Source organism: Trachurus japonicus, chromosome 5 (genome assembly GCF_045865225.1).
Source record: "Trachurus japonicus isolate A0001 chromosome 5, Traja_1.0".
NCBI lineage: Eukaryota > Metazoa > Chordata > Actinopteri > Carangiformes > Carangidae > Trachurus > Trachurus japonicus.
This window is the reverse complement of record NC_140911.1, coordinates 30049486-30062387: the sequence shown is the minus strand read 5'-3', so window position 1 is coordinate 30062387 and position 12902 is coordinate 30049486. Positions and strand designations below refer to the sequence as shown.

The following is a 12902-nucleotide window of genomic DNA, read 5'->3' as shown; positions in this document are numbered from 1 at the left end:
ACCAAAGTCACATTGTTTCAACACATTCCTACTATAGTAAACCACAAGTCCATTTTATTGTGAATGGCATCTCCTTACAGCGTGATGTTGAGCAAAATCTGAGATGGTCCCAGACGTCCCTGAATCACTGCTCCCTAGTGTACAACGGCGGCCACTGCAGCACAACACTTTTATCTAATGAGCCTTGACATGAACGTAATCCAATATGTAATCATGGATCTACTGCTGTGGTCCGGTCACTTAAAAAACACATCAAAACACATTTTTCTTATGACTTTATTGTAGTATGAACTGGCAAGCAAAAAAAACAACAACAACAAAAAACTGACCTCACTAGTCAATTAACAGATACATATGTACAAAACACACAACTGCACACATCCAGTTGAATATTCACTCACTCTGAGATCCAATTTCAGGTACAAAAATAACACAAGAGTTTCTTTATCATTTGAAAGACCTCAAGAGAAATACATACACAGCCAGAGACTCAGCTGAGGAGATGCTCCAATGAAAGGAAGAAAAAAAAAACCCTGACGCACCACGACTCGTTCAGATTAAAATTGTCCATGACGAATGTGATTAAAAGGTGCTTCTTTATATTATACAGTGAAATAAGTACACTGAATATACTGAAGATGAAATGCTGTGGATGATTAAAATACAAGGGCTTTTTTTGTCAAAACATTCAATACTTCATTGGCACCTGGAAAAACCACCAAAGAGGGAAACAGCTGAAGAAATTCTGACCTATAGCAAAGTGTGTGCTGCTCAAAGTGTACTGACCCCGAGAGTGCAGAGAAGACCCTTCAATAAAAAGCATTCAGGTGCATCATTGGGTTCATATTTCATATTTACAAACTGTAGTCAGCATTGGCACAAGGAGGGAATTTACATTGAGACTAAAATGGAGGAACATATATAAACAGGAGATAAAAGAATTGACCAAATACATGATTGATTTAGTGTAGAGGAGGAGGCTTCGACTAAAATACAACACTAAATCGTTTCATGAGAGAGCTCCAGGAGTGCAGTAACTTGTTTTTCCTATTATGTAAGAGAAGTTGTGATCATTTGTAATTACTGGCGTTTGGCCTTATAAGGTCGGGAGCGTTTCCTGCGGTCGGGCTTCCTCTGTTTGTGTAAGCGGCCGATGCTCACTCCCTGCCGACGACGCACCGAAATGTTCTGCTCCACGAGGCTGGCCAGCATCCCTGCAAGAGACACACACGGTGACAACGTATGGGAGAGGATGAAATGTCAACATAAAAACAGGTATTTAGTCAGCAGGTTAAAGGGATAGTTCAATATTTTGGCAAATTGGCCCATTGCCATAATCCCTATAGTATTAGGAGTAGGTTTGTTACCTTTAATTGTTGGTGCAAGCTGTTTTTAGATTGGCGGAGCAGAGCAGTGAGCTGCTCAGAGCTACGCTACGGTGGCTCAGGGAATTTCTTGGTTTCCCTCATCAAACTCATCATACACAATCCAACAACACCGCACATTCACCACACTATGAGATAATAACGGAACGTTACAAGAGTTGTTGTTGAGGTAAATTCATGCAGAACCGCTGACGCGCGTTCCCGTTGCAGGCAGTTTTTCAGCAAACAGTCTCTGCATTTGCTCTGTCTCGTAACGTTCCGTTATTATCTCATAGCATGGTGAATGTGCAGGTCACAACTTGTCTTGTGGTCTCTCTTGGATTGTGTATTTGATGAGTTTGATGGAGGAAACCAAGAAATTCCATTAGTTTCCGTAGCGTAGCTCTGAGCAGCTCTGCTCCACCGCTCTAAAAACAGCTTGCACCGACAATTTGGTACCAAATTTACTGCTATGACTATAGGGATTGTGGCAATGGGCCAATTTGCCAAAATGTTGAACTATCCCTTTAAATTATTTTAGAGAGTACATACAAATACAAAAACATGTGAAACATTTGGAAATCAGTCGTCTACTAAGAACCTGGGAAGTTAAATGCAACTTCAAAAAAAAGGTTCAGATTTTATTTTTGCAAAACAAATTTTAAGAATGAAAGTGGCAGAGCCAGGTTGTGATCAGATTTACCTTCTTGAGCCAGCATTGATATGAAAGTGCAGATGAACTCGTCATAGTTGTGGGTCCTCCTCTGATCATCAATCTGAACAAACGCAAAGAAAAGAGTTTGTGATTTAAAGCCACTTTCACGTTGAAGGTATTGCATTGGTTAGAGGTCAACAAAACCTACTTTGTATTTCTTTCTCTTTTCCACTTCTTCTTTCAGATACACCTCATAACTGGCGATGTCAGCCTCTACACATTTAAGCAGCGCAAGCAGCTCCTGCAAGAGACGGAATAACATGAAGCGTTCCACACGGATCGGTCATACAATGGTAGATATTACAGTGCATTATAACACTGGGGGTTTTCTCCACTTACCTTTGGGGAGTACTTATCCCCAGGAGGCTTGCTGTCTGCAGCAGTTTCCATAGCATTCAGCTTCTCCTTGCTGGGTTTCACATCTGCTCCATCTTTGCTCTCTTCTTCTTTTACCTCCACAGACGGTCCCTCGCCTCCCTCGTTCCCTCCTTCCTTCTCCTTGGCTCCTGCTTGCTCTTTGTCTTTTGTCTTGTCCGGAGTAGAGGGACGCTTTGTGCCGTCGGCAGCCAAATCTACTTTATGGGCAAAAATTTACAGTAACAATCAATTGAAATTGGCTTGACACAGACAATTATTAAAAGTACTCAGTGTTGTACATATTACAGTCAATAATATGAGAGGCCCTACAATACGGTATTATCATGATACCTGTGTCTTGATATGATATTATTGCGATAAATATTGCAATAACCTGCGGTATATTGCCATTTATTCACATTTTTCAACTGTATAGATAGATAGTCTCCATATGAAAACTTTGTTGACGACTGTTTTTTCTAATGAGATAAACGTCTTAGTCAGTTCAGATCGATACTTGGCATCCGTATATCGATTTTTCGACCCACCCCTAATTAAAATGCTCTGACTCTAATATCAAACCACCTTTGTAAACCTTTGTAAATAGTAGGGATGGGACTTTTTGTCAACAAAACGGCCGACATTCGACACATGCTCCCCTCGACAAAAAAAATAGAGTGTCGAGGGGGCGGGGCTTGTGTATTCAAATAAACAGCAGAAAGTGCCACTTTTCCCCTAATGAAATAAAATATTTTAAATAAAACAAATCCACTTTTTCTAAATGGGATAGCTACTTGACCCTCATTCTACTTCACATGTGACGGGAGCGTGTGACAGGCGACAGAGTCAAGAGATCTGCTGTCCGGGCTCCCTGCAGTCTCAGTGCACTGTTGATGACGAGTCCGGGTCCACAAAAAGGGCAAAACCATGGGCAAAACAGGTGGATGCAATGGTTGCATTCTCCGTAGAGGACCGCGGACATACACGAAAAAAAATAAAAGAAACCGAATGCGTGCTGCCTCGTCCGCTCGTGCCAACAGCAGCGTTAATAAACCACAACAAAAGCACGTGTGTTGTTTATGTTTATCGTTTTTTTCTTACAAATAATGCGCTAACATTTAAAGCAGAAGTAAGTGATATATTTGTGTTAATATAAGTCTTAAATAGTTATATCTTCCGACAGCAATCACTTACATAGAGTGTTTGGACTGAAACACGGGTCTCTCAGTCCTTCTGCTCTGCTCTGAGCCGAAGAGAAAACATTTATCGTATCCTACAGTTTTTATCCAATGAGGAGAGAGAACGGCATGCAGGGCTGTGTGTGCAGCCAAGGAACGCCGTGAATGTGGCGACGTAGGGACGAGGACTGTTATGGTGCGTTCAAGGAAACTCGTATTTTTCCGACCGTGAAGTGGTACCAGTTCGATCTGGTACGAGTTCACGGGTCGGAAGTTACGAGTGGCCGTTATAGTGACTTTCACCGGTAAAACAGGTCGGAAAAACACGAGTGGGTTGCCTGAAACGCTACAAAGTCGTAAGTTGTGACTTGAAGCTGTAATTTACGATTTCAAAAGCCTGCCTGGAACGCAGCATTAGCGAAAACAACCGGACCACTTACTTCTGCTTTAAATTCCTACCAATTCAGTGTTACGTTAGGTAATTTAACCCAGTCACTATGTATTTACCGTTACGTTGGCGTACAAAGCTGGGTGGTTATCCTACAGGTGATGATTCATATCAGACATATTTCCTCGCTACTTCATTGTGGCATGTTTGACAGGCTGGCGAGCCGTCATCGACTTAATATGTTTGTTTGGAGGGAATCAGTTTCCTCTGCCAAACTTTACCACTCGGTCACGTCTCTGTCTGCAACTGGCACGGAACGCAAAGCTACACTTGCGGTTGTTGTGTAACTTTGTTTTCGTTCCGTGCGTGTTGCGCTGATCTGCCGACACGGTTCCGACATCATCTTTTTTGTAAAGTGACGGTATTCAAGAAAATAATCGTGGCGTTTAATACCACGATTGATTGTGAAAACAAGTAATCGTGACATCCCTAATGACAACAACGACTGCATGGACTCACTGGATGAAGGCAGAGCGTGGATGGCTCCGTCCTCCTGCAGACGTAACAGCGCCACGCTGACGGACGGCCCCAGCTCTCTGACGGCTCGATTGTGTCTGGAGTCCAGCCTCAGCATCTCGTCCTCTCCGAACAGCACGCGGGACAGATGGGACGCCACCGGACTGGACGGGCGCGTGGCGGCCTGGGAGCGAGCGGGCGAGCGCAGCGGGGAGTTGAAGGCGCTGCCGATCTCGGAGGCCGTGTCGGTGCTCTCGTTGCTGGGTGTGGGGGAGGGCTGCGAGGCCGACGTGATGCAGATGCCCCCCGTGCGGCCTTCCGTGCGTACAGAGAGGGGGGTGTTGAGCGCGTCTTTCCTCTGGACTTCTTTCTTCAGCTTCTCAGCCAAGACGCTCAGGGCGATCTGGCTTTCCATTCCTGTCACAACCCGTCCCGGCCGTGAACGCAGGCTTGATTTCCGTCTGAACCTTAAAAAAGCAAAAATAAAACAAATGTAGAAAAACTTGTCTCTGTAATAACCTGCACCCTGGACTCTCATCACCTTAAACTACTGATTGATCTACTAGTTTTGCACTAGTCATGCATTTCCAGTCTTCACTCCACCACCTAGGTTTTATTTATACAGTTCGCCCTCTATTTATCTATTTCTGTCTAACATTACCATTATGTGTATAAACTGTGTGTATATATATACACTGTATATATAAAATTCTTTCTTGTATAAAGCTGTATATACTCTTTAAATATTTTTTGTACAAAAACTTTACAGAATGTCTCTCTCTTCTTTGCATTTTTTACCTTGTTTATCTTGTCGTATGCTGCTGTAAAACCTCAAGTTCCCATGAGTGGGATCAATAAACAGTCTTCTGTCTTTAAAAAACTAAACAATACTTATACTAGAGCCACATCTCACAGTTGTATGCCTCCAACTAGTCAAGTAGCATATATTGTCACTATCTTCCACTCAGTTGAATAAAAGCATGAAGTGTTGAGACATTTGTATTAAATAGCATGAGGCTAAATTGATTTTCTTTTTTATCCATACACGCAGCACTAACCTGCTTGAAGCGCCTGTAGAACCAGTTACTTCCTCCTCGTCATCTTCATAGTCGTCTTCGTCATCAGAGTATGGGGGCTGGGGTGGAGGCCCCGGCACACGAGAGCGACCGACTCCGGCAGCAAGATCCTCCTCCTCCTGTCGATCAGACAGTTTGAAGAAAGTGATTGAAGGGTACATCACAAACTTGGGCCGAACAAGAACTGGCAGCAAATAAAAAGACAGTTGAAACTCTTGTTGAATAAGTCTCACAGTAGAGACGGCCAAAGAGGCATTCTGCTAAATTTCTCCACTTTTTTCTACATTTTTTTTTTTTTTTTTAAGGAAATCTTACCACTTTTTTCCAGAAATTTCTCTACAATATTTCTCAAAATTCATGCCATGGGCCCTAATTTGAACACAAATTTACTAAAAAAGTAATGTTCTTCAGTCTCAGAACAAATTGTGTATTTCTGGTGTTTGCTTCAAACTTTTGTCCAATGGGGGTCCGTGGTCTAATTTGTGTCAATTTAGGGGTCCTTGATGTAAAAAAGATTGAGAACCACTGTTATATAGAATACACCCTACTATAAGGCCTGAGCACACACACAGAAGCAATGCAATGGGCTGAACAGAAAACAGAAAACAAATCATTAACATTTATCTGTTAAACATCTCATCATTCACCTGCATCGGGCACTTGGCGTAGTTGTGGTTGTCCAGGAAAGCAGGCAGGCGTTGAACGATGGGGTTGGGGCTGGTGACAGTGGGGGCTGCTGGTTTACCCATGACCTTTGCGCTGGGAGCATCTTTGGACTGACTTCCTCGCTCATCCACTGAATCTAACACAGGAATCAGCGTATCAACCAAACTTCTTTCATAGAGCGCTTTTCATTCCAAAATAAAGCAGCCCAAAGTGCTTTATAATAAACTTAATTAACAAAAAAAGGCTTTTGCGCACGCGCGCACGCACGCACGCACACACACACGCACGCGCGCGCACACACACTTCAAGTAAAATAAAAACACAGAGAAATTAAAAACACTGATTAAACGCTATCTACTACTCAACAATTTGCAATTTGCAGTGGGGAAAACACTAGAGAGTGGATAAAAATAAGATTAAGTGGGTAAATGGCACAGAATAAAATAAAAATAAATGAATAAATACCCTAACCCTATTAAATAATACAAAGGAATGAAATGGCAGAATTGCATTCAATTAAAGTTCAGTAAAGATCTATTAAGACAATGAAAGCAATTAAAAAACAACAAAAGGTGCTAAAAAAATTTAAATGAACCAATCACAGTTAAAAGCCAGACTAAAAAAGGTAGGTAGGTCTTGAGTTTCCTTTTATGTATCAGCATATGTATATTCATCAGTTTCATGTCTGTGATGAGCCCTTGGACAATTTACAAGATTTTAATTCAGTGAGAGACCGTGGGAACAGATCCAACTCCAGTACCTGAAGACGCCTGATCGGCTCCCTGGACTGTCACTGGCTCCGCATCTGTCTCTTTCTTGACGGCTGTGCTGCTATCATCAGGGGAGGAGTCCTGCTGCTTCTTGTCATGGACAAGCTCTGGCTGGGTGAGTCTGATCATCTGAAGACGAGACAGAATATTCTAATTTAATCCCCCGCCCCAATAAACAGAAAAAACACTCCTACGTGAGCAGACAGCAGGAGATCCTGCTTGGTCCTTTCTTTCTATTTTCCCTCTCAAAAATCCGCTTGGACACACACAGATGTACATACACATGATCTGACATGCATTAAAAACAGAGGATTTGATTGACTGATTAATTCATTAATAAGATAAAATTAAAGTTTCTGACCTTTTGAAGACCCTCCAGAACAGTCTGTCGATTCCTCTTCAGAATTTCCAGTTTGGACTCGTACTTCATTCTGCGATCGGGCACCACCGCCATCAGGTTAAAGCGGATGTCATGGTATGGCTCACTGTAAAAGAGTAGAGCAGCAGCAAGAGGATGAAGTCTTTTAGAGTATGTGTGTGTGTGTAGGAGGTGAACCGCCACTAGCCCAGCTAAATTATTGAGGACTCACCCAGCAGTGGCCAGTCCGATCCTTTCCATGATAACTCGTCGAGCTTTATCAGTCCATTCTTCCTCCTCTCCCCACGGCCCTAAAACATAAGAGTATTAAAGTAGGCATTTTGCACATTACAAAACAACATGAAATGCATTCACAGAATACACAGCGAAGAAATATCATTAAAAGTCTTTATCGAACAGGAGTGTTGCAATTTAAAGGGATAGTTCAACATTTTGGCAAATTGGCCCATTGCCATAATCCCTATAGTTTTAGGAGTAGGTCGTTACCTTTAATTGTTGGTGCAAGCTGTTTTTAGAACGGCGGAGCAGAGCCGTGAGCTGCTCAGAGCTACGCTAATGGAATTTCTTGGTTTCCCTCATCAAATACACAATCCAACAACTCCAAAATGCTCTCGTGGACAAGTTGTGACCTGCACATTCACCACGCTATGAGATACGGGAATGTTACAAGACAGAGTTGTTTTCGAGGTAAATTCATGCAAAACCGTTGATGCGCGTTCCCGTTGGGGGCAGTTTTTCGGCAATCACTCTCTGCATTTGCCTCGAAAACAACTGTCTCGTAATGTTCTGTTATTATCTCATAGCGTGGTGAATGTGCAGGTCACAACTTGTCCACGAGAACGTTTCAGAGTTGTTGGATTGTGTATTTGATGAGTTTGATGAGGGAAACCAAGAAATCCCATTAGCCTCTGTAGCGTAGCTCTGAGCAGCTCATGGCTCTGCTCCGCTGTTCTAAAAATAGCTTGCACCGACAATTAGGTAACGAATGTACTCCTAAGACTATAATGGGCAATGGGCAAATTTGCCAAAATGTTGAACTATCCCTTTAAGATACTGCTCCAAACCGCCTCTACAAATAAAGAAAGAATGTCTCTCCATTTTGCCTTAAATGTAAGACAGGAATTGGTGATCTTACTCACTGTTTCTGGTCTTATGTAAAAATACAAAAATATTTGAATGATGTCTTATTTGAAATGCATCTAGTTCTGATGAAGGAACTTGTACTTGACCCGGTTTCCCTTCTTCTGGGTCTTCCTAGTGGCCGTGTAACTGATAAATATCAGAAAAACTGTATAATATTGTGACATTTTGTGCCAGGACAAATATTCCTCAGTACTGGATTTTGGATGAAGCCCCCTAAGTTGTGGAGTGGCATATGACATAGGGAATATACCCCTGGAATTTCTGACCTTGCACTACAAAACCAATGCATTTGAAAGAATGTGGAAACAATTCCTTGATTATATCAATGTAAATATTTCTGCTATGATGACAAGAGCATTCGTATAAAAAACTGTCATCTTTTTCTTAATTTATTTCCCATTGATATAGTACATCCTACATAGATTTACCTCTCACATTTACTTGGAATTGATCTTTTGTTTTTTGTGTTGTTATTCCCAGTTTGTTTTGTCCTGTGTGTTTGTGTGTGTTTGTTTACTGATAAAATAAATAATATAGTAATAATATAAATATAATAAGATAATGAACACATTAAAAAACTTTAGATTAATACACTTCACAAAGGAGTTACCGTGGTCGATGGGGTAGGCCTTGAGCCCATCCAGCTCGAAGAGGCGGTCTTTGATGGGCACGTAGCTGACAAAGTGGAAAGCTTCCATAGTCCGCACTGCACTGATCCCATTCTGTTTCTCTGGCAGGTGCCTCGGCTCCGGTCTCCATAGAAACACGGAAAGAGAGCTTGAGAAACTGATGAATGCACAAAGCCTGCCATCTTTCACAGCATGGCAGACAAATCCCAGAAGATTCTCCTTCTTCTTTTTTTTTTTAACACAGAATCAGAGAAACCTTAACATTTAAGAAGTGAAGTGAACCGTCGACTGTAACCTACCTGGCATGGCTGTTATGTGCTCTGGCAAGCTCTGGGGCATTTCCTATTGCGTAACCTTTACTCTGAAAATTTCAAAAAATGAAACATGAGTGAAGGAGGATGGAGAGAGTTAGAGAGAAAAACAGAGAGAGACTTTCAAGCTGCAGGTGATGCCAAGATGTGACTGCTGATACAAATGGAGAAATACAGTGAATTACTTTAAAACATTCACCAACTGTAGGAATTTACTTTTGATATCTTAGCATTATATATTTGATGAATTTGATTTCACTACCAATTTCGTCCTTGAAAAAGTGCTTTTGTCAATTTTCTCAACTTACTACGATTCCTCCATATGTCAGCACTAAAGAAAAACATCTCAGAGCTGATGAATGAAAGCACTTCACCATATTACACCAAACATAGCAGACAATTCCTGAATGAGCTTAAGATACATCTTACCTCTGGACTGAAGCCTTTTGTGAAAGCCTTCATGCGACTGAGAGTGGTGCCGAGCTCGACACCACTGCAGTTCAGAAGCACACTCAACAAGGCGTGTGTGGCACATGAATTTGGTATCAGCTAGATTGAAAAAAAAACACAAGACAAACACAAACCAAACAAGACAAGTTAGGATTGTCTTGCTAATGCTCTGTTTGACTATTCCTGACATAAAAACTAATAAAAAATACAAGTATTAAAAAAAAGACAAGTTAGGATTTTATTAATTGTGTTTCCTATTGTATTATTGAAAGATGAGAACACTGTGGAAGGGTTGGAGGCAGCACCGTATCTCATTAATCTACTCGTTACAATATTAATTAGTAGTTTGTGCACACACTGACAGGTTTATAGGATCAACAGAAAATAAACTTGGATTTTCATAGTTGTTTTAGTTAAAGCAGAAGTAAGTGGTCCGGTCGTTTTCGCTAATGCTGCGTTCCAGGCAGGCTTTTGAAATCGTAAATTACAGCTTCAAGTCACAACTTATGACTTTGTAGCGTTTCAGGCAACCCACTCGTGTTTTTCCGACCTGTTTTACCGGTGAAAGTCACTATAACGGCCACTCGTAACTTCCGACCCGTGAACTCGTACCAGATCGAACTGGTACCACTTCACGGTCGGAAAAATACGAGTTTCCTTGAACGCACCATAACAGTCCTCGTCCCTACGTCACCACATTCACGGCGTTCCTTGGCTGCACACACAGCCCTGCATGCCGTTCTCTCTCCTCATTGGATAAAAACTGTAGGATACGATAAATGTTTTCTCCTCAGCTCAGAGCAGAGCAGAGGGACTGAGAGACCCGTGTTTCAGTCCAAACACTCTATGTAAGTGATTGCTGTCGGAAGATATAACTATTTAAGACTTATATTAACACAAATATATCACTTACTTCTGCTTTAAATTTATCATAGGTATTGTCGTGTACGTGAACATATAGTATATTATATATTTAGCTGTGATGAAGAGCCAAACATCTGCTGGCCATAGCTTATAAGTAGCTAAGCCTGCTGACTATCAACCATTAAATGAATTATTGTGGCTACTGGTCAAGATAAGTCAGCAATTTTAACAAAAAGACTTTGAGCCCGGATAAATAACAAATGCTATTAGACATATTTCTTATTATTTGACTGAATAAACAATGGCTTTCAAACTAAAACAATAATCTGTATTGTTTCTTTAATGCATAGGTACAGTTTTTATAGGAATGAAATTGAGCACTCCATTTCCATTATAAAGAGCACTGAAATGTATTGCATACTAGTGAATATAAACACATAGAAGTCTGCTGTATGTTTTATAACAGTTGTGCTTGAATCACAGACTGTGAAGAATGAACATCCCGGCAGTAACTACAGTAACATCTACCGTCACTTTAACACTTACCTGATGAGCAAAGAACATATCATTAACAATCTCCTCATCGATGACAGAGGTCTCGTCCACCAATGTGTTAACCTTCCTCCTGGATCGACGTTCCTCGATCCATTTGAACAGGAAAATGAAGCCATAGACAGGACTGGAAAATAAAATCATACCAAACATTGTTTACTTGATGCTGCTATACGTGCAGCAAGCAGCAAGAAATAGAAAGCTCCTGATTTAGTCTACATGTTGTAAAACCAAAAAGACTGACTCTAGGCTCTACATACCTTTGACACTTGCTTTGAAGGTCATAGATTTCCTCTACTTGAACTCCTTTGACACCTGCGGGACATAAATGCAAAGGAATCTATTTCATTTAAGTTAAACTTAAAAATACACATTGGTGTGTTGAGTTGTTGTTTCGACTTGGATAGGTTTGGGAGCTACTCACCAAAATCTTCCACCAGCAGAGTGAAAAGCCCTGAAACGATAAAGGACTGAATTTAGAATTTCCCGATTCCCATCAAACACACCAGAAACCAAATCAAAGTGTAGCGTGTTGTTACTGCAGCTAAACGTACTACTTTAACTTTCGTTATTCGCGCCATTTACTCGCACAACATAATACATGTGAACATTGAGTTTTTTATGTCTATGTTTTAACCCTGTTACGCACTAAGTTTACTTTATGGGTTTAATAAGTCGAGCTGCTTATGGAGCTCAACTGTTTCCTCTGGCTTTATGCGGATGCTAACATTAGTTAGCTGTGTTGTATGTCGACATTTCTCACCCGGGTCGCTCTCGAGCTCCAGCCAGCCTTTGTTCATCTTTGCATGTGAGCACAGCTGACTAATACTTAGGATGTTTTCCAGTCCATGTCGTACAGAGAGGTGAGAAAGTTTGACAGTAACGTTGCGTCCATTCACGAGACAACTGTGAAGAGCTCAACGTAAACACAATAGACAGAACTTGTCGCTTACAAACAGCGTCATCAGGAAACGACGGTGGTTCTTCCCCCACTTCCTGTAGCCAGAGGAGCAAAACATGAATGAAACACACTCAGTTAATTAAGACACATTTTATTAGGTGTAACAATATAAAACGGTAGACGGAATTATCTAGATAAAAATTATAACAAGATAGCTTGTAAAGGTTGATTAAAAAAATAATAAAGTCAAGAAATTAACAGAATAACATCTCAATTCCATCCAAAATGTGTGCTGCATCCTGCATACATAAATGCAAGCCTCAAACTAATCCTACTAATACTGTCCAAGACATGCAACATGTTGTAAGTTAATGATTGTTGTTAATTTGGGAATGTAAAGGAGTATAGGGATTGGAATCCTGTTTTGGGAAAGTGAGGGGTGGCTTATTTCTTGACTTTATATCATGTGGATGTATTGTTTACTAAAACAAGTTTTGGTGTTATATTTTCTAACACATGTGTCCAAATATTCAAGACATGACTTCAACACAACATGATTCATAAGAGGTGCAAACAAAGCACACACAAAGCAATCCAAGTGACTTACATAAAATTAAAGACTGTCAGTACACATTTAAATAAT

General features: G+C 41.0%; 1 protein-coding gene across 3 annotated transcripts; it reads right to left on the bottom strand.

Moving 5' to 3' along the window:
- Positions 1-357: 357 nt before the first annotated feature.
- bap1 (BRCA1 associated deubiquitinase 1) lies at positions 358-12325 on the bottom strand. 3 transcript variants are annotated; one of them, XM_085777314.1, is made up of 17 exons: positions 12122-12325; positions 11783-11812; positions 11619-11673; positions 11353-11485; positions 9922-10041; positions 9481-9542; positions 9163-9305; positions 7621-7699; positions 7392-7515; positions 7021-7159; positions 6242-6396; positions 5577-5713; positions 4522-4985; positions 2419-2654; positions 2228-2320; positions 2068-2140; positions 358-1214 (listed from the first exon to the last, which is right to left on the bottom strand). In XM_085777314.1, exons 1-17 carry the CDS (start codon positions 12156-12158, stop codon positions 1081-1083), a joined length of 2214 nt encoding a protein of 737 aa, XP_085633440.1. In that variant the 5' UTR covers positions 12159-12325; the 3' UTR covers positions 358-1080. The 3 variants fall into 3 exon arrangements, with proteins under 3 accessions (XP_085633440.1, XP_085633441.1, XP_085633442.1); XM_085777315.1 differs by having other exon boundaries at positions 2419-2651; XM_085777316.1 differs by having other exon boundaries at positions 6242-6390.
- Between the last annotated feature and the right edge of the window lie 577 nt (positions 12326-12902).

What these genes read in the sequence shown, in the direction of transcription:
- bap1 (XM_085777314.1), bottom strand. Translation starts at nt 12,158, where the DNA reads ATGAACAAAGGCTGGCTGGAGCTCGAGAGCGACCCGG. An exon ending in TCTGCTGGTGGAAGATTTTG is followed by an intron (nt 11,674 to 11,782) that starts GTGAGTAGCTCC and finishes TATGTCCCGCAG; the next exon opens with GTGTCAAAGGAGTTCAAGTA. An exon ending in TCTACAGGCGCTTCAAGCAG is followed by an intron (nt 4,986 to 5,576) that starts GTTAGTGCTGCG and finishes TGCTTTTTTAAG; the next exon opens with GTTCAGACGGAAATCAAGCC.